The 21,734-nt window shown below is 48.2% G+C and overlaps 1 protein-coding gene across 4 annotated transcripts; it reads left to right on the top strand.

The window, feature by feature from the left end:
• Positions 1–5,983: 5,983 nt before the first annotated feature.
• Positions 5,984–15,917, top strand: Mrps10 (mitochondrial ribosomal protein S10). Of its 4 annotated transcripts, none has more exons than XR_015628703.1 (8): positions 6,006–6,064; positions 9,245–9,309; positions 9,395–9,464; positions 11,757–11,893; positions 12,588–12,696; positions 14,449–14,538; positions 14,889–15,119; positions 15,335–15,592. XR_015628703.1 is itself a non-coding variant. In NM_001389252.3 (7 exon segments), coding segments are annotated over 7 exon segments (606 nt in total). In that variant the 5' UTR covers positions 5,984–6,016; the 3' UTR covers positions 14,973–15,917.
• The last annotated feature ends 5,817 nt before the right edge of the window (positions 15,918–21,734 follow it).

Below are 21,734 nucleotides of genomic sequence, written 5' to 3'. Positions count from 1 at the left end.
CTTCCTCACCTTGACCATCTAGATCCTTTTTGGAACTTTAATTTTAATCGTTCTTTTAGATCATCCTTTATCAAAAGAGCTACCCAAGATTCAGTGCACATACAGCATAAACTGAGTCAGCTTCTAGGGGCCACAGTCCCAGACCCCCTTAAAGGGGCACCACCGCACCCATTCAGTCATTCACTCATTCGGTCCTCATGAGCTACCCTACACTCAACACGTTCGACACCGTAATGCACGTCTGTGACAGAAGCTGCACCAATGGCTTCACTGAAGAACCGGATATTGAACCAGAGCAGATCAGGCTGGCCCACTTTGCATCCAAAGAGCAAAGTTTAGACTTTATTAAATCCAAGAACGTCTTCACGTACACCTCTGGGGTCCTACGCTGTAGTCATCTGCTAAGGCCTCTTGGTTCTCCCAGGTCCACTCTGTGGAAGAAAGCACTCACTCTTCGGAGAACGGAAATTGAATCCCGAATTGTGCAGGTCTGCTGGCTGCCCCAGGTACAGCCAGTCAGCTGAGAGGTGTGTTCTAGGAAACCGGGTAGGCTTTTAATCAAAACGTAATTCTAAGGGCGTTTTAAAAAACCAAAGAGCGCCTCTCAGGTGCGGACGTGGTCTATGACTCACAAATGCCTGACATAAAGGAATGTTTTGGGGAAAATAAAATCAATAATCAATAATTCCTCACAACAGCCACAGCAAAAAAGCTATAGAGGGGGGCTGGGGATTTAGCTCAGTGGTAGAGCGCTTACCTAGGAAGTGCAAGGCCCTGGGTTCGGTCCCCAGCTCCGAAAAAAAGAACCAAAAAAAAAAAAAAAAAAAGCTATAGAGGGGTAAATTGCTCCCTTTATGCAAAGTCAGGCATGATGGTGCTTGCCTATGATCCCAGTGCCTGGATGGTGGAATCATTAAGGTCAGGAGTTCAAGACCAACCTTGGCTACACACAAAGTTCTAGGCCAGCTGAGCTACCCAAGACTCTATCTCAAAACAGGGTAAAATGACTCGGCAGACAGAGAGATGCCAGGCCTCAGTTGGATCCCTGGACCCCATAAAGTGGGAGAAGAGAACCAACTTTCAAGAGTTGTGCTCTGACCTCCACATTAAACTCAGGACACACACACAGTAAATACATCACACACACACACACACACACACACACACACACACACACACACACACACACACGTGCATGCATGCGTGAAGGGAGAAAACAAGTCTTCTGAAGAGTTCTCACTTTAAAAACAATTGAAGCCAAGCCTGGAGGCGCAGACCTTGATCCCAGCACCAGGGAGTCGGAGGCAGGAGGATCTCTGTGAGTTCAAGGTCAGCCTGGTCAACAGAGTGAGTTCTAAGACTTGGTTCTGTCAAAATATACTTCTGTCTGTTTTCTGGGCCTAAAGCAGGAACCTTCTAGAACGGTTCCTCTCTGGGTCAGACATTTGAAAGTTCAGGCTGTGTGGGTATAAGGAACCGTGACAACTGCCCACGGTCAGAACGCTGCTGGTGGCTCACAGCGTACTCCAAGGTCCCTGTCTATACCTAGAGCTCCCAGACTCACCTGCTGCCTGTGGCCTGAAGAAGCCACAGGCAGAGACAGGCTTCAGATCTTTAAAACTGTGCTTCATGCCGAGAGCTGTCGGACGGAAGAGACTCTGGGCTAACAGCCTAAAAAACTAAGCTAAGCCTCATCTCTTACCAGACCATATGGGAGGACACAGGCATCTGTCATGCAGAGGTCAGCCCCACCCGCCCCCAGCCTGCTCTGGGCAGCGACCCAAACTCTTCTTGAAACCCTGAGTGTGGAGCCCACCAAGATGACCTGAGTAAAGGAGACCTGAGTTCAGTTCTGCAGAACGCACGTGGCAGAAGGAGAGAAACAATTCTAAAAGTTTTCTGTGCTTTGACTCACACACACAAACATAAAATTAATAAATAGAATATGCTGGGGGGAGAGGGAACATCAATCTAGTTAGTGTCTTCCGGTGTCAAAACTCCAGGATCATTGGGGCTGGGAGGAGTTACTTTGGAACAAGTAAACCATGTGTGTGTGTGCTAAGCCTAGAGTGTCATGTGTGCACTGACTTCTTGCAACATGCAGTACAAGTGTGTGTGTGTGTGTGTGTGTGTGTGACACAGACTATGAAAGTGACTGACCTCTGTCACCCCGATCTCCTGCCGGCTAACCCTGCCTTTTTCCTTTAGAATGTGTGCCAGGTAGCTGAATGTCAACTTGACAACAAGATGTGATGGCTCCTCCTGGTTGTCAACTTGACTACACTGGGACTGAACTACAATCCAGATAATGGAGAGCACACCTGTAATCCAAATCTTGAGGCTGGAAGACACAGGCTTCTGACCCAGATCTTGCCGTGGGATGACACACACTTTTGATCCAGATCTTGAGGCACTGTGGCCATGAAAAGCTTAGGCCCAGGCAAGATAGTATATGCCTTTGATCCCGGGAGGCAGAGGCAAGTCAATTTGTGAGTTCAAGGCCAGCCTGGGAATGGGCAAGATCCAAGTAAACAACGGCTTAGGTCTAGGCGTGTTGGTGCACACCTTTAATCTGGCCCATACCTGCTGCTGGAGGCCTACACAAGGACAATGGAAGAAGGAAGGCTCAAGCTTCACCTGCTGTGCTTACTTGCCAGCACAGCTGCTGGAACCTAGTTCTTCCGGATTCCAGCTTATACAGAAGACCCGCTGAAACACCCAGAGCAACTATTAGATTCTTGAACTTCCGATTCACAGCTGCCCATTGTTGGGTTAGTTGGACTGCAGACTGTAAGTCATTACAACAAATTCCCTTAATATAAAGAGACATCCCATAAGTTCTGTGACTCTAGAGAATCCTGCCTGATACAACCATCATCTGAGAGGAGGGAGCCTCAGCTGAGAAAAATGCCTCCATACCAGCAGGCTGTAAACAAGCCTGTAGGGCGTTTTCTTAATTAGTGACCCCTGGGCTGGTGGTCCCGGGTTCTAGAAAGCAGGCTGAAGAACCAGGACAAGCCAGTATGCATACATCCTGCCAGGCGTCATGGCCTCTGCATCAGCTCCTGCCCCCAGGTTCTGCCCTGCCTGAGTTCCTGCCCTGACTTCCTTCGATGATGACGATGAACCGTGATATGGAAGTGAAAGCTGAATAAACTCTTTTTTTTCCAAAGTTGCTTTGATCATGGTGTTCATCGCGGCAATATAAACCCCAAGACTCTAACTTCTGCACTCGCACCTGAGGCATTACCCTGAAATACAGTTTTATAACTCATAATGACTTAGGAGAGGAAAACAAGGGGTTCTGAGAAAACCATAGCATTCGAGCATAGACGCAGAGAAATCTGATGAAGCAAAGGCAGCTCTGGTGGCCACACGCCATCCTGAAAGAGCTGAATCTCAGCTGAGAGAATCTACCAAGACAAAAGTCAAGGCCTCCAAGAAGAGGACATTTAGTCGTTAAGGCTGTTTAGAGCACATCTCTCTGGTTCAGCATGCCACTGAGTCGATAAAAACAAGTCAATCAAACTTTCTTTGTGAAGTGGGGTGGGCAGGAGGGTACCTTTAGTCTCCTCATCCAAAGGAGACATTGAATGCTGAACATGAATCCGTCATAGACAGAACCAGCCCACTGCACAGTTGAGCAGTCCCAGAGCTAGGATTGTGAAGGCTGTTACGGGTTCAGCTGTAGCTCACCATTTGACCTTGGCCAAGTCAACCCGACTCTGAACGTCACCTTACAGTTAAGATACAGTTACCTCTGTGAGCATGAGATTGGGTCATTTCCTAGCTGAAGTGCTGCTATCTTTACGAGTGCAGCAGACTCCCCTGAGCTGAGACCATCCAGAAGGACTGGAGGCTGAGTGAGGAGCCATCGTCAAGGTACCACGTGGAAAGATGGATGCAAAGTTTAGAAGTAGCAAAGAGATGAAGGTTGGGGCACTCTCGGAACGGACCACTGGCTGAGAGGGATAACTCTGAATGTCATGATTTAGAGAGAGCCTAATTCTGAGGAAGCCTCTGGGGTGCCTGCGCAGGTAGGGCATAGCCAAGTCCAGCCATGTACTAATGAAGATTCTGTTTCCACATAGAGACCACATAGAGGCCAGCCTGAGGGGCAGGAAAGTAGTCCGTACTCACAGGCCTTCCATCAGTTTGTACCATCTGGACCAAATCATTCTTCGCTTAATTCTCTGGCCTGCCAAATAAGACGACTAGTGTCTGCCAAATAAGATGACTAGGTAGACACTAGTCATCATGCAACTTTACGTTGGCATGATGCTTTATTGAGATGTAAGACTCTCAGAGAGAATCTTCCCTCAGGAGGGAGATCCTCAAGCCCAATGACCAGTCCGAGTCCACAGGCTGCAATCAGCAAGAGGATTTTTATTGATCAGGATACACAGGTATCTGTGGGCGTCCCAGTCAATTTGGAAGACTGGCGCGCCTAGCAGAACCAGGGACGGGTTTTTATAGTGTATTGGGAGCAGAAGCAGGCTTACAGAAGCAGATGCATGGTTACAGGGATGTGATTGGTGGAGTAAATGAGGCATACGTGTATGTTACCTATTTTGGCTATAATCATAACAGTGAGTTAGCAAAAAGTACATGGTAGTCAGGGCTTCCGGGGGGTCAGGGACTTTTTCTTTTTCCTGTCAGGTGGCCCATGGAGCAGTGCCCATAATTTAGTCTGGTTTCTGCATTTTGTTTTCTTTTCTGGTCTGTTTCGTCTAAATGATGGGTCAGCTTGTCCCACATATCTAAAAACTTACTTTTTATTTCTATAGTTGAGGGCCTTGGGCTTGTACAATTCCCTTTCTGGGAGGGGGTCTTTCAGAGATACTGTATCAGCTGGGTTTGTGTGTCAAGTTGACACAAGCTGGAGTCATTGGAGAGGAAGGCGCCTCAGTGGAAGATGTGTCTCCATGAGATCCAACTGTAAGGCATGTTCTCAATTGGTGATCTATGGGGGAAGGTCCAGGCAACTGTGGGTGCTGTCATCCCTAGGCTAGTGGTCCTGGGTTCTATAAGCAGGCCGACTGAGCAAGCCACGGGAAGCAAGCCAGTAAGCAGGAGCCCTCCATTGGCATCTGCATCAGCTCCTGCTCCCAGGTTCCAGCCCTGCTTAAGTTCCTGTCCTGACTTCCTCCAATGATATACTATGATCTGGAAGTGTAACTAAATAAACCCTTTTCTCGCCAGCTTGCTTTTTGGTTATGGTGTTTTGTCACAGCAATGGAAACCCTAACTAAGGTAGATACTTTGTATCGTCCTCATTAAATTGATCCTTATCCATTTTCCCAATAACCTTTTAAGAGCCAGGATGTAGAAGAGATGCCACAAATTCAGGATGAGTTTATCATATAGCATTTAATCTCATTTAATCCTCTACTGCTTTGTCCTCCTCTCTACTTGGCAAATGGAAAAAAAAAAAAAAAATGGGTTCAGAGTATGGAAGAAAGTTGATCAAGTCACCCACCTAAACAGAAACCAGAGCTCCTAAGTGTGGAGCTTCCATTACGTTAAATGCATGGGAAGGCATTTTGAAAAACACAATTTAGAAATATCCATTAACAAGCCTGGCATTCCGACGGTGTGAACAAAGTTTAACAACAAAATGGCTTCTGCAATAAGGTAAAATGTTAGAATTTGGACTCAGTAGTAACAGCAAATTCCTTTCCAAGTATGCGTTTTGTTGTGTGCGTCTCAAAGCAAACAAACAAGAAACACCCACGACAAATATAATTAGGCTATATAGCATATAGATAGAACCTGGCAGTTTATCCAGACGGCGAAAGCGACGCATCCACTCAAAAACTTAAATGAATGCGTGAATAATAAACAAGTAAATAAATAATAAAGTAGAAATTTAAATTAAAAAAACAAAATCAAGGGGCCACGTCTCTATGGTTGTCTCAGTGCCGGAACACAGGAGACACTCTCTCTTTTTCGAACTCTATGGTTCGAGGGCACGGCTGTGATCCCGGAAGCGATCGTGGGAGGTCAGGGCACCAAGATGGCGGCGCGCGCAGCGTGTGTGGCTGTCGGCCGGCGCCTGCAGCAGGTAAAGGGGTGGTCGGGAAACCCTGGCGGCCGAAGGCGCCGTCGCCGAGTCCCGCTGCTACCCTCTACCCGGCCGGCTCGGAGTGTTCCTCCATAGTTTTTATTAGGAAGGGACAAGATAAGGGCTGATTTTTTTTCCCCCGAGAGACTCAAATTGACAAGATAGGAACTAGAACTATAGAATGTCAGAGCGGGAAAGATGAGAAAAATATGTTCAGAAGCCCTCCCTTCACGTTAGAAAGGGCAGTGAGAACCTTGAGCTCAGAGAAGACAGGAATACTCGGATACTTAGGTGCTGAGCCGGAGCTGGACTCAGAAAGCTCGCGTGGAGTTACATTGAGAGGTCCTCCTCGCCTTCAGGGGTTGGAGAGATTGACTCGAAGGGCCCCAGGAATGGGTTAGATCTCCCTCAAGAGGTTCTTTGAAGAAGGAAAACTTGCCTGATGTTGCACGGCGTGAATCACAGCACTGGGGAAAGGAGGCAGGCGGACTTCTGGGTTCGAAGACAGTCAGGCTACATGTTGAGATCCTGTCGCAAAATAAATAATTAAACAACAACAAAAACTAGGCGGTCTCAAGAACTTTGGCCTCGAGACCTTTGTGGTTTTGAAAACAAAGCTCATAACTGGACCTCTAATAGGATTACTTGTAAAGCACGAGGAAGATTGCCCACTAGCCTGGCCTGCAAATTGAGACCCTGTCTTCAAAATAAACGATTTTTTAAAAAGGAAGGGCTGAGACTAGCTCAGTTGCTAGAGACCTCAATGCCTAAAGCTGGCTCTGGGTTGGATCCACAGCAGCACATAACCCAGAGACGGCAGCCCACACCTGTCACACCAGCCCTTGAGAGGTCAAAGCAAGAGGATCAGAAGTTCAAAATCACTCTCAGCTACATACAGAGTTCAGAACCAGAGTGGGCTCCGTAAACTTGTGTCTACAAAAACGTTTATCCTTTATACTAGAGACTGAACCCAGGGCCTTGCGCACACCAGACAAAGGTCCTGCCACTGAACCCCATTCTTAGCCTTCTGTGGAACTCCAGTCCTCTGCAAGAACTGTGAGCGGTCACTTCAGCCTCTGTATCTTCCCAGGTTAAATTAGTTAACACTTTAGAAAGACTGCTTCCCAAAGCAAAAGCAAGTTTGATGGAGAGTAATGCCTCAGTATGCAGCCTCACGGCAGAAGCGGCTTTCTTATTTGTTTTTGCACACCATCTTTTATCATATAGTACAACTCATGCAGCTTTGTAAGACTCCACTGTACACCAGCCAGAGGATGGAAGCAGAAAAGCCTTGAGTAATTCTTAGTGAGTTTTGGTTTCAGGCTTTCTGAGAGTGTCTTAAGGATTCATGGGCAGTCCCAGCCCACACTTGTATAACCACTGATCCTAAGAAAAAGACATGAGAGCTAGAGAGGTGAGATAGCTCAGTGGTTAAGAGCACTTGCTGCACAACCATGAGGTCTGGGGTTCAGGTGACAGCACCAGGCTATCAAGAGGGTCACTCATGCCCCCCTGTGACCCAGCTCCAGGGGTTCACAGGAGGTCCAGTGAAGCTTTTTGGCTTCCAGAATAGCCAAGAAAATTTTGAGTCCTGGGAGCAGTGAGATCCTACCGTAAGCAGGTGCAGAGTGACAGAGAATGACAGCTTCTAGCCCCCAAACACTTGCACATACATGTACATGAATGTAGAAACACCATACAAATGTAGAATTTTTTTTTTAAAAGAAAACTAGGATGCTAGAGAAGGAAGTGTTGCACTTGTGAGAAAAACTTTATCCAGCCAGATCTGTACACACCCAAGCCCTTAAAAAAGTTAAAGCTGCAGGCAGTGGTTCATAGCAAACCCTCGGGAGGCAGACTCCAGGCCATCCCCATCTCTCCAGTTGGAGGCCAGGTCGGAAGGCACGCAACCCCCACCTCAGAGTCAACAGACATTTCAGAATGTGACCAAGAAATGTGCTTCTTAGCATTTGGGTCGCTGGTGTCAGAGAGCTTACTGTCTGAGTGTGAGGGCCACGACGACACATGCTCTTACACTGAGCCTGGTGTCCTTGCTTGTAAGCCAAGTAAGGCTGGAAACGTGTGTCCCAGCATAAGAGCAAGGAAACAAGCGAGGTCTCTCTGTAATCCTGGCCGTTCTGGAACTTGCTCTGTAGACCAAGCTGGCCCCCAGCTCACAGATCCTCCCGCCTTGCAATGACAGGGTTAAAGGTGTTCATTACAGAGAACAGAGGCTGTTGTAACGTACCCGCTAGTTGTTTTAATTCCTCTACTTGTGCCTCCCTGTTATTTTTGTCTTTGTTGTATTTTTAAAGAATTTATATTGCTGCTTTCAAGGTTAAGCCTGGGTGGCTAAGAAACTATGAGATCTGAACAGTACCATTTGCCTCCTTTCCACAAGGGGGCGCTCACTTAAAGGATTTGTGCAATGCTGCGTTAGGGCAGCTTGTGGAGTTAATGATGGGTATAAACGTGTGTGCTGTATTCTGTGTAATTTACAAGCAAGGTGCTTCAGCCAAGCAAAGACTAGATTATACAAACACGTAATTTTAAAAGACTTTTGTTGTTCTCTGTTTTGTTTCTGGAACAAATGAGTCCTCTGTACATCTGGCTGCCCTTGAACTCATGGCTCTTCCTACTCCACCTCCAGAGTGCTTAGATCAAAGGCACGTGCCAGTATGCCTAGCCGAGCGGATCTGGTTGTGTTTTTAGTTCATGCACCTTTGTGTGTACCTACGTGAGTTTTCTGTGCACCACATGCATATGGGCGCCCATGGAGGCCAGGGGTACCAGACGCTCTGGAACTGGAGTTACAGTGGGTGTGGGTGCTGAGAACTGATCACAGTAAACATCTTGTGTTTGTTTGTTTGTTTGTTTGTTTGCCTTTTGGTTTTTCAAGTCTGGGTTTTCCTATGTAGCTGTCTTGGAACTCGCCGTATAGACCAGGCTGGTGGCCTGAAACTCGGAGACTCGCTGCCTCTGCCTCCTGAGTGCTGGGATTAAGGTGACTATGCCACCACTGCCCAGCACTTTGTTTTTAATTAAACCTAATTTGGCCGTTTTGGCGCCCAGTGTTTTCCTCTGAAAGATCGAGACCCTTTTACTGGGCACCATATACCTTTTGGCTTGTGCTCTGGGAATTGATTGTACTTCTGACACCTGTCCCCTCCATTCTTTTAGGAATTGGGGAATTCATCTATAAGTGGTGCTAGGAGCAGTACAATCAGAACTCGAGGCCTCCTGTTGTAAGTATGCAACTGTATTTGCTTAATCATGCTAGAAAACAGACTCTGTTCTGTGTGACTGAGGCTTCTCTTTCTCACACAGCAGTGCCAGGATGAAGTGGGTACCATTGTCAAATCTGCACATGGATGTCCCAAAGGATCTGGTCAGACCTACGGTAGGTATCTCCCATTGACTGGGCAGGGCAGGGAAGGCCTGTACTCCAGCGCTTAGGATAAAAGTAGGCTATCCTCATTTACATACATAGCCTGCCTAGGTTACATGTAACCCATCTCAAAAAATAGCAACAACAAAAGGAATTACATTAATAATTTCAATCTTTTCTTGGTTATTTCATTAAGGCCTATTTCCCAAACACATATACTTCTTTATTGTAGAATCCCAGCAAGTGCACAGTGTAGACTGTGATATCCTGGGCTATTTTTCGTGCTATCCAAGTAAGTCCTAAAAGAAACCATAATTTACCCTAAATAAATGTGGTAATGAGCAATATCTTGCTCTTAGCTCAGCATAATTCAGGAGTGTGATATTTAATTTGCTGAATCATTGACTCACAAAAAGATAATCTTTCTGTGGCCTTGAGGTTTTCCTTGGGGATTCTGAGCCTGGGCTTGTGCGTGGCTCAGGTCACACTAAACAGGTCATTGGGACAAAACTGGGATACACAAGTAGCTATGTGGCCGTAGAGAGTTTAAGACAAGATGCTGTCTAGCCCATGCTAGCCTCTAATGAGCTATGTAGCCAAGGATGACCTTGAACTCCTAATCCTCCAGCCTTATGTTGAGTGATAAGCTTACAGGTCACCAGTCCCAGTTCTTACTAAAGTCCCAAATAATCTAAATCTTTCCATTTCTCAGTTTAGTTTAGTCTAGGCTAGCTCAGTCATCACACTGCAGGCTCAGTGTGAGACCCTGTTCTGAAATACATGCTCTGGTCAGTGAGGTGACTCAGCAGGTAAGAGCAGTTACCACCCAGCCTATCGCCCTGGGGTCAGTCACTAGGACCCACATGGTAAAGAAGGAGAGTCAGTTCCCACAAGTGTCCTATGACCTCCATGTGTGTTCCAGAGCATGCACACAGACAAGTGCAATTAACGTTTTATTTTTAATAGTAAGATAGATATCCAGAAAGGTGGTTCAGCAGATGGGGAGGGGTGTTTGCCACCAACCCAACCTGAGTTCATGTCCCAGAACCACTCCACATGCATGTGTGGTGCACGCACATGCACATACGTATGTGTGTGTATACATACACACACACACACAAACACACACCTCTCTTTACTACTTATTCTGGCCACTTAAGAACTTCTGGGAAATCAAAACTTGTGATGTTAGATGTCTAACTATTCCAAGCTAAACTGATAATGATCTCACAGGATATCTTCAGAAACCTTTTAAGATTTGTTGCAAATTCACAACAACTTTAAACCTAATAGGGGATCTTGAGGCTTAGCTCAGTAGAAGAGTTTTTACCTAGCACTCTCTAAACACCACGGAAGTTTAAATAGGTAAACAAGCCCTGCAAGATCGAATGGAGCATACCGTAGGGCTGTACATCCTCTCGCACCCCAATTCTGATATAAATAAAGACCAGCTAACCCTGCCTTTCCACCATCTCTTACTTACTGTAATTGAGAACAGATGTCTGTCTTCCTGGTTACTAAGTGGCTCTCTTTTCAGGGGGAAGCACTTTAACCTGACTCACTGGATTAGTAATAACCTTTCCCAGCCTAATAGGGAGTGAAATGAAGATAATTCCCCTCTGGAAGAAGTCAGAATGCCAAGCCTATTATTTCTAAGGAAGGTCCAGCCAGTGTCATAAAGTTTTAATTAGACATGAGTAATTTCCGTGTGAAGATAGCCCAACCATACATGAATAAATTCATAATAAAAGGGATGAGTAGAGGTAGCTGGGCTTTGTGTGACAATTACAGTGTTTAACAGTTGTATAGCAGTGTTTAATGATTCATGAGCACCTTAATTTGTGTCTTCATGGATTTTCCTCACAGAAATGTCAAGAGCTTTAGCACAAGCACAGTGCCTTAAACATGAGTAGGGGAGGAGCAGGAATCACAGCTCTCACTGTGCAGCCACTAGCGGAGAGCTGTCCAGTTCTGACCTTCTAACTGGGCCAGTTGGTAACAGACCCCGAGACCCTTCTCACTAGAAATCTGGGGCTCAGGAATAATTGAGTTGGAACCTGCGTCATGACCTTGTAGTGACTTTGAAGGTTGTGTGACCCTCCGAGGACTCCCAAGGGTTTGGAAGGTCATTTTGCAGGTCTGTGTGGCACTGGGAGTGAGCAGTCAAGCTAGTAGTTTTAAAACATTGCCTGTCATTTTTCTCATTTATTAGTAAACTCTGAATTGTTCAAACAATAATATGTTGAATTTGCTGGATGTAAATATTACAAGAACTAAAGCCAAAACTTGTCTTTTTTATCTTAGATAACCACTTCTGATGAGCCAGACACGTTGTACAAACGCCTGTCCATTTTAGTGAAAGCCCATGACAAGGCTGTATTAGACAGTTATGAGTATTTTGCCGTGCTCGCTGCTAAAGAACTTGGCCTTTCTATTAAAGTGTGAGTATGACCTTTCCTAATCTGACCTGCTGTCTGCCATGATAGCTGTAAGATAGGATAAATTTGTGAGTGAAGTTGAGGTTTGTCCTGTGTAATCCTGACAAGTAGTGTCGCTTCCTGTCTGCTAGAATTGTTAGGTACTAGGGCAAGAAAAATGAAGAAACCCTTTCTAGAAATTGCACTGACGTAAGTAAGCCCAGGGAGGCACTGTTCAGACATGATGGTGCATTGGCCAGTGCTCCACTCTGCAGCCACCCTGAGCAACACTGCTGCCTGGGAGCTTCCTGTAAGGGGGGCTTCATGCAGCGCCCGGGTCACGGCCTCACGGCACCTGGTCCTTCTGCACTGAACAGGGCTCACCCGAGGTTTGACAGTCTGTCCATAAACTACCCTAAAACAGCAGACGTTATACTCAAGTTCGTCACAGTCGCTACTTCATGACTGGCATTCGTGTCGGCTGTGCGTGGCTCTGCTTGTCTGGGTGTGGGAAGGTGCTTCCTGCTGTTTGCAGTGTTTATCTTGGCCTGAGTGTGTGAAAGCAGCTGCTACAGATGAGGCTTGACACAGCGGAATTACTAATGGCAGTTAGCACCTGCGACTGAGCGAGGCTGACAGCAAAGCTGGGACGATGCCTTGGTACAGTGACTCAGATGGAGCCTCACTGAGCTTCGGTCTGTTCTGTCCACTAATGCAGACACGAGCCACCCAGGAAAATAGAGCGCTTCACTCTCCTCAAGTCAGTGCACATCTTCAAGAAGCACAGAGTCCAGTATGAGATGAGGACGCTCTACAGATGTCTGGAGGTGGGTGTCATCTGCCCAGCATGCTTCTGTGGGACACCCAATGGCATTAGCATGGAGCCCAACTTCACTTTCTCCTGGGCCCAGTCAGCTTCCTTTCAGCCTACCATCCCTACCATGAGTCTAGAAACGTGGCTCTTGTTCTCATGAAAGCTGTCCAATAAGAGCAAATGCAAAGCCACCTTTAGAGGTGTGGACTTTAAAATGGCTCAGCGTGTAAACATGGCCCAGGAACACAGCACTGGAGGGATTTTTGCTCACATTGCAGAAGTCTAGTTAATATTTTACACAGTTCACCCAAGCAAACGCACTATGGCTTACACCAGCTCTTAGGAGGTAGAGGCAGGAGAATCGGGAATTCAGGGCTCATCCTCGGCATCAGGGTGCGTTCAGTAGTACTCTGGGCTACAGGGGTCTCAGAAAACAAAAGCAAAGTGAAAGTGACGCCACGGTTGCAGGCAGAGGTGATAGAATGCACCTGTAATCCCGCTTGGCGGACAGGGAAGAGGAGCTCTCCGTATGGTGACCCTGTCTCAGACAAGCAAGGGACTGCAGAGGCGGGTCGGTGGCTGACGCACTGGTTACTCTTCTAGAGGACCTGAGTTCAAGTCCCACATGCTGACTCTGAACCGTCATCCGTAACCCCAACTCCAGGGGCAATTCAGGGGATCCAGTGTCCTCTCTGGCTACCGAGAACACCATACTCCTGGGTATGGTACACAGCCATAATTGCAGGCAAAACACCCAAATGCATTTATATTTTTATTTTAAAGCAGACTAGACAGTCACTCCCCACACACTGACTGGATCTCCCTCACCGTGATACTCAGCAGGGGGCTGGGGGGTGCAAACATTGGCTTGGATTGTTCATACATCTACCTGGGTCACCACCGACTCAAGTTTGCATTCTGGGGTCAGACTGACAGGGCAGAACTTTAGGTCTTGGTGCTTCCTGCCTGTGTGACACGTGCCCAACTCATCACATATAAAATGAGGCTAATAGTGGAGCCCACTTCCTAGGGTCAGTGGGAGATGACATGAGGCTGTGTGGCCACTTGAAATAGTTCCTAGTGACTGTCAGCTGTCACAAGACACACGCGTGCATTCGGTGGAAAGCACAGTACAGGCGTGAGGTACACTGACTCGACACTCTGCACCAAGCTCAGTCGGGATCTATACTGTTTAAAAACATGTATTTATTTGTGTTGGGCCGTAGTGGGGGGATCCCAGCACTCAGGAGGCAGAGGCGGGCAGATCTCTGAGTTCGAGGCCAGCCTGGTCTACAGAGTGAGTTCCAGGTCAGCCAGGGCTACACAGAGAAACCCTGTCTTTGAAAAGCCCATTTATTTACTTGTGGTTATAGATGGGGGCACATGCCACAACCCATGTGGGGAGTTGGAGGACCACTTGTGGTAGTCAGCTCTCTCTAGCAAGGTCTTGTCAGGGTTGAGAGGTCAGCTCTTACCCCGGCCCCACATGGATGCCTATGGCCAGTAGAGGTCAGGAGAGGGAACTGGATGCCCTGGAACTGAAGTTGCAGGCAGTTATGAGGCATTGCGTGGGTGCTGGGAACTGAACTGGGCCTCCGCAGGAGCAGCCAGGGCTCCATCTCTCCAGCCTCCTGCACGGTTTAAAATGAGAATCTGAGAAAGAGTCCTTAGAGGAGTAGGCTTCGTCGTCACCTGAAAGGGACAAAAGAGCCTCAGAGGCCTGTGGTCTGGCACTGAGGCACGATGCATTCATTTTCTGTTTCAGTTAAAACATTTGACCGGATGCACAGCCAATGTCTACCTGGAATACATCCAGCGAAACCTACCTGAAGGGGTGGCCATGGAAGTGACAAAGGTACAGGGGCTACCTGGGTGGGTCGCTCACTCTCACCCTGTCCTGGCTGTGGAGGAAAGGGCCTGGGTACACTGGACACAGAGTTAGGCCCACCCCACCACCCAAGTCCTCACGGAGACACCGTAGAAGTCTCCCTAGGAGTTGTTGAGACTTGGGGATTACAGCATGGCCCCACACGGAGGTCACTGGGGATCAGACAGCTATGACTGACCTTTATTCTCCTCTCCTCAGCAGCCCTCCGAGGTGAGGGGCTAAGGGAGAAGCAGGGGGTGTGACAGGCCAGTAGATCAGGTTGTGTAGGCAGAGTTCATTTCAACCTGCGATCCAGGTTGCTTTGTTTCTGGTTTTAGACACAGATACAGCAGTTGCCAGAGCACATCAAGGAGCCAATGTGGGAAACAGTTTCCGGGGAGAAAGAAGAAACCAAATCATAAACCTCAGACAGCAGCTGTGCGGGGACCTGAACTGAGCAGACCTGTGTGTCCCACAGAGAGGCCCCGGCAAGGGGAGCCAGGGCCCCTGCCCTTGCTCTGTTGGGTCCTCAGCAGGGCAGCCAGGTGTGGGTCTGGGGAAGAACCACTGTATCTGTTCTTTTTTTTTTTTTTTTTTTTTTTTTTTAAAGACTTATTTGTTTGTTTATTTATTATAAGTACACTGTAGCTGTTTTCAGACACAGATGCAGAGTGCATCAGATCTCATTACGGATGGTTGTGAGCCACCATGTGGTTGCTGGGATTTGAACTCAGGACCTCTGGAAAAGCAGTCAGTGCTCCTAACCACTGAGCCATCTCTCCAGCCCGTATCTGTTCTTTATACCAGGCTATGCCTGTGTTCTGATTTGAACAAACATTAGCAAACTTCGGTATGACCTGAAACAAAAGAACCAGATTTAAACCCTGTGTAGCACTGCCAACTTCTTGTTAGCTTGCGCTAATTTTATTTTATTTTGTTTTTATTTATTTATACATTCATTCCTTCATTTTTATTTCTGGAACTCAAAGAGATCTACCTGCCTCCCCCTCCCAGATGCTGGATTAAAGCTGTGTCTACCATGCATGGCTGGTTTGTGGTAATTTTAAATGTTTACTTGTTCATTCAACAGAAAAAAATGGTACCTTTCTCACACGCATTTTTACTCCCTAAACAACCTGTGGTAAAATGGATGCTGGGCAGTTTAGAATGTGGCCTTTGTGCAGCCAGTGTGTGTTGCCTGGAGGTGACAGCTAATGTCAACACTCTGCATACTGCAGTGAGTCTTTGCTCTCAAGCGATTAGCAGTGTGTGTCCTGTGATTCATTCATTCACCAAGCCTTTATTCAGTGAACTCTGCCCCAGGACTGTGGTGAGACCCAGTGATTAAACAGAACCAATGGCTTGCACTTCCTGGGTCAGTGTTTTCTCTTCAGTCTCTCGCTGGTAAGCGTTCTCATTTGTGGGTGTCCCTGCATTTTTTGAGGATACCTACTTGTCTGTGAAATTCAACTGCATATAAAGCCCAAAACGAGGCAAACAGCACAGGCTGAAACGGTTGGTCTTTTTGGCTTGGTTTGAGTAGAGTGGCTGGCATGGGGTCTGCTGTGTTTCTTACCGTCTGAGGAGGCCTCTGTGGGGTTGCCCTCACTTCTCTACACAGAATTGCCTGGCCTGACATCTGTGTCAGTCCTCTGAATGCTGCTTTTGTGCTAGATTGTCATTACCTTGGGAAGAATCACAGCCCCATCGTCTGTGACCCCTTGCTCAGGTTTGGCTGTCATTCACAAAGTATGTCTAATCATACTTACCCCGGGAGTAAGCCTCAAGGTTAGGACCTAGCTGGTCAGACAGGAGCAGGACTAATGTTGGGTCTAGCAAAGCAGCAGTCTGACTCACTTTTATCTAAAAGGTGTGATTCTAAAAATGTCTAGAACCACACATAAAGTTTGAGGACTTTTTCTTTTATAGACAATAAAAGTCAATAGGACAAATGCTCACCACCCAGGACAGATGCTGACAAACCACTTCAGTGGATGCACATCTGTTTCCAGTTGTTTTCAGATGAATACCCATACGCCATGTCACTCAGGTTAGTCATTTATGCAGTAAAATCCTTCACCGGTGGGATGTGAACTGGATAAGACATTGCTGTCACAAAGCCAGACACCCCTGGAACCCACATGGTGAGACAGAACCACCCCAAAGTTGTCCTGTGACTGTGCATGCCCAAACACTATAGGTGGATTTTAAAGTCTCATTTTTAGATAAAGACACCACTGCACACACAGCAAATACTCTAAAAGATTTATGTGTTTTTAATTCTATATCTATGCGTGAGTGTGTGCACAAGGCCAAAGGTGTCATATCTTTTTTTTTATTTATTTTATCTATGAATACACTGTCACTGTCTTCAGACACACCAGAAGAGGGCGTCGGATCCCATTACAGATGGTTGTGAGCCACCATGTGGTTGCTGGGATTTGCACTCAGGACCTCTGGAAGAGCAGTCAGTGCTCTTAACCGCTGAGCCATCTCTCCAGCCAAAGATGTCATGTCTTGAAGCTGGTGTGCACTGCCTAGTGTGGGTGCCAGGAACAGAAGACGGTTCTCTGACTGAGCAGTATGGCCCTTACCTGCCAGACCATCCCTTTAAGACAAGGTCACACCATTAACTCAAGCTGGCCTTGACCGAGCAGTCCTGCCTCACCCCCAGAAGAGCTGGGATGCCAGGTATGTGCCTTCAGGCTCTATGAAGCTTGTCTGGTTTTGTCTGTTGACACACAAGGTAATGTGTCCTGAAAGGCTCAGAGGATAGGAGGTAAGGCGGTTTCGTTAGGGTGCGGCCCTCCAGTAAGTGCAATGTTGGTTTCTCTGTGTGAAGCATGCTTTTCCATTGTAAGAATTTGAGTTTGCCTAAAGTTGCTGGTTACCTAAAGATCCGCTAAAACTAAGCTAATCCCATACCAAGTTTCTGTCCTTTCAAAAGGAGTGACGAAGATAAACAAGCCATAGTAAAAAGATGAGGCAGGAGGATTACCAACAGTTCAAGGCTAATCTAGGCAAGATATCCCTGGCACAGTGGGGCTACACTTGAGTGGGATGTGGGAACTGCCTACCTATTAAGGCCTGGGTAAAGCACCTCGCATAGGCATTCACTAAGTAGCCTCAGCTGGCAGTGATGCGATGTCCGCGTGTCGTGTGGAGAACCACCCAGAGGAGAGCCTAGCCCAGAGCATGGTTTTCCTCGGGTAGAACCGTGTAGCATGCCCACAACAGACACTCTGCCGTGCCATGTCTCTCCCAGGGGTGTCATGCACATGCTGTCTGGTTTATTCCTTACAACAATAGAGCAGATGTGTCGTTAACCCCTTTACAGCAGAGCGGGCTGAGGCTTGAAACGCTGGGCCTGCTCACTTAGTCACTCAGTTGAAAGATGAACCCGGGGGCTGGGGATTTAGCTCAGTGGTAGAGCGCTTACCTAGGAAGTGCAAGGCCCTGGGTTCGGTCCCCAGCTCCGAAAAAAAGGAAAAAAAAAAAAAAGAAAGATGAACCCGGGGCCAAGAAATGGTGGTTTTAAGTTCAGGTGAGTGGCAGGGCAAACCCAGACCTAAAGGGGCTCTGAGCCAAGTGTGGGGTCACAGCTGTAAACACAGCTCTGAGGAAGTGAGGCAAGAGGACTGTCGTAAGCTACAGTTAAAAACGTCTCACAAAAGGAGGCTACAGCCAAGCATTTTCATGCACACCTTTAACCCCAGCACTTGGGAGGCAGAGGCAGGCAGATCTCTTGTCTCTCTGATCTGTTTAATGAGTTCCAAGACAGCCAGGTCTACACAGAGAGAACTGGCCTCAAAAAAGAAAAGAAGGGGGAAGGGGGTGGGAGGTCAAGAAGATAGCGGTAAAGGCACTTGCCACTTCAGCCTGACTGAGTTTGTCTCCTGGAACTGGAAATAAACCGGTTTGTTCTGACTGCTACACTGATATACACATGGCTACACACACGCACACACGCGCACACACGCACACGTACACACACAGCCTCAGCTACATAGTAAGACCTTGTCTTAAAAACAAAATAAGAGGGGTTGGGGATTTAGCTCAGTGGTAGAGCGCTTGCCTAGGAAGCGCAAGGCCCTGGGTTCGATCCCCAGCTCCGAAAAAAAAAAGAACCAAAAAAAAACAAAAAACAAAATAAGAAAACCTCTGTTGGGCCGGCAAGATGGTTCAGCAGGTAAAGGTGCTTGCCACCAAGCCCAGTAACCTGTGTTCAATCCCTGAGCCCCCTGGCCGAGCCCCCTGGTGGAAGGAAAGAACTCCCAAAAGTTGTCCTCTGCAATCCACACAGGGCATGAGCATGCACACACACACTCATATTTACAACTTTATTTTTAAAGCTGTGACGAACTCAAACACACATGCCCATTTCAGTGTGTTCAGACCTTCTTCCCAGTTCCCCTCCTTCAGGCTGGATTGGGGGAAGCGTCCTAAGGATAATGTCAACAAAGGGACTGGTGGGCCGGCTGCTGCCACAGCCCAGAGTGAGGGGACAACAGCCACAACAAGGCTGGATACAGCATGCAAACTGATAGGGAGGCTTCAGCTAGGCCTGGCTGGGTCTGCGTGCTCAGTATCCCTGGTGCACGCGTGCAGCTGGCGGCCTGCAGTCCCAGGGCTCTCGGCAGAGGCCCTGCTCCCTGCTTAGCCCTGCCGTGTGTAAACCCTTACTACTGTTGTGCACCTCAAGCTGTGCTCCCAGCGATGGGCTCCTAATCCTCTTTAAAGTGATATTTATGCCTCCGGAGGTCAGCGCTATTTATAGGGCAGGTCATGGGCAACTGGCCCGCTTGAAAACCCAAGATTTGACGTTCCTCAGCCAGACTCCATCAAGTTGTGTTTCATTCATAGAATTTATGTTTCTTCTCCTTTCCCCCTGGATGCAGGAGATTGAACCCAGGACCTCACACAGGCTAGGCAAATGCTCACTGCTACGTTGACTGTTCTCTCTCTCTCTCTCTCTCTCTCTCTCTCTCTCTCTCTCTCTCTCTGACTCTCTCAGACAAGAGTCTCACTAAGGCCTTGAGCAATATACTTTTCTGTGATGCCTCCTAAGAGGCTGGGATTATAGGCCTGTACCTCTAGGCTCACATACAAGTCGCTTACACTTACTTTTTACAGGTTTATTTTTTATGTTTGAGAGTTTACCTCCATATATGTGCGTGCACTGCATGCATGCAGCACCCGTGCCGGCCAGAGTGTTGGACTCCCCGGAACTGGAATCATAGGTAGACATTAGCCACCACGTGGGTGCCAGGAACTGAACCAGGGTCCTCTGTAAGACAGCAAGTGTCTTAACCACTGAGCCATCTCTCCACCCCGTGCTAATTTCTTTTACCTTTGAGGCAGTCTTGTTATGTAGCCCAGGCTGGCCCAGAACCCTAGCTCTCATGTCTAAGCCTTCTAAGCATGAGCGAGCGCTCCCAGCTCCAAAGATGGAGCCCCATGGCTCTCTTGCTTTAAATCTCCTACAGCTTCCATTTACACTGTGGCGCCTTGTGCACTCCAGCCCGGTATCCCCAGCTTCCTCCGCAGACACCAAACTGAGGTGGGGGGCGAGGGGGGTTGAGGTCTCTGGGGATGAGTGGAGGGTGTGAGGTGGAGTGCCCTGCAGCGTCACCGTGAGAGAATGTGACTTCAGTGGGATGCACACGTCAGGGGATGGGCACACGGCATTGTGATCCCCACTCGGGCAGCTCCCAGCTTCCTAGGTGCAGGGGGTGGGGGGTTGGCACACAGGGAGGGCCCAGCCTGGCCAGGTGAGGGTTGAATGGAGGAGGTGACAGAGAGGACGAAGCTCCAGGGTGGGGGTGGGGAGCTGCGGGAGGGCTGAGTCAGGTATCAGAAGCAGGAAATGACCAAGCTGACAGGATAAACACTGGAGCCCAGCGTCAACCGTCATCCGCAGGGTGAATTACTGGGTGACAGAGTTAGTGTAAATGAGCTGGAAGGGGAGGAGGCTGGGAGAGAGTGCCTGTGCCTTCAAACTCCCATGTGTCTGGGAGCCCTGCAGGGCTCTCTGCGACGACGGGCTGGCTCCACCCAAGCTTCCTAGGCCAGCTCACTGGGAGTGGACACCTGAGAAAGTCCATGTGTGGCAAATTCCCAGAGCGGCTGCTGCTGGGACCACAGGGGGAGGTGGCCATGCTCTTCACGGTTAAGTGGGTGGGAGGCAGAAAGGCGACTTAGGCAAAACGTGCCGGTTTGCACAAACCTGATGTTCTGAGCTCAAGCTGGCTGCGGTGGTATGCATCTGCGTTCCCTGCACCAAGAGACAGAGATGGAGACAGGAGAGTCTAATGGAAATTTGCTGGAGGGAGACCCTAAGTCAACGAGTGGAAAGAGAGGAAGCTCCTGCAAATGCCCTCTGACCTCTCTGTGCACGCCGTGATACATGTACTCCTGCACTCACACAGACACGAAAGAATTAACTAAGCAAATAAAAAGGCAACCCAGGAAGCCAAGGGCCTGTGAGCTGTGTGGGCAGGGCCATTCGGTCACTTGGCCATCATGGAAATGCTGCCTGGAAACAAGTAGTGATGTCACTGCTGAAGGACAGCAGGACATGGCTTCAAGGGGACAGATGTTTACGTTCTCATTTGTTTTTCCTTACGTGTTGGGTGTTTGTACATCATGTGGATACAGGTGCCTGCAGAAGGCAGAAGAGGGTGACAGATGGCCTGAAACTGGAGTCACAGGCAGTTGTAAACGGCTCAGTGTGGGTGTTGGCAACCAACCCAGTCTCTCCAGAAGAGTAGAAAGGACTCTGCTGAGCCATCTTCTCCAGCCTTGGGGCAGGTGGTTTGCGGGGGGACAGGGCCATTGAAGGGAACAGTGAGGTACAAGGAAGGCCCCAGCCAAACCTCAGGTCCAGAGAAATGTGGAACGTAGAGAAAACAGGTCTAGTGGTGGAAAGGACGATGGTGGAGGAAGAGCCCTACATGGAGACTAATGGTGAGATTCAAAGAATCAAGGCGTCAGGTGACAAAGGCCACCGAGAGATGAGGGCAGGCCTGAGCAGTTCCTCTACAACTCCAAAATGAGCATCCCCAGGACAGGCTCACAAGCGTGCACTGTCACACATGGCTTGAAAACAAGCAAACCATCAAACAGACATAGGTTCTACGGAACTGGAGAGAAGGCTCAGTGGTTAGGAGCTTGTTCTGCTCTCG

The sequence above is a fragment of the Rattus norvegicus genome, chromosome 9 (genome assembly GCF_021556685.1).
Source record: "Rattus norvegicus strain SHRSP/BbbUtx chromosome 9, alternate assembly SHRSP_T2T, whole genome shotgun sequence".
NCBI lineage: Eukaryota > Metazoa > Chordata > Mammalia > Rodentia > Muridae > Rattus > Rattus norvegicus.
The sequence above is the reverse complement of the archived record's forward strand: the minus strand, read 5'-3'. Positions and strand labels throughout refer to the sequence as shown.

Bases quoted from the DNA above. Each gene is read 5' to 3' on its own strand.
- Mrps10 (XM_087566593.1), top strand. From the start codon at position 6,017: ATGGCGGCGCGCGCAGCGTGTGTGGCTGTCGGCCGGCGCCTGCAGCAG. The intron at 6,065-9,244 runs GTAAAGGGGTGG...CCATTCTTTTAG, and splicing joins TCGGCCGGCGCCTGCAGCAG to GAATTGGGGAATTCATCTAT. The intron at 9,465-11,756 runs GTAGGTATCTCC...TTTTTATCTTAG, and splicing joins AGGATCTGGTCAGACCTACG to ATAACCACTTCTGATGAGCC.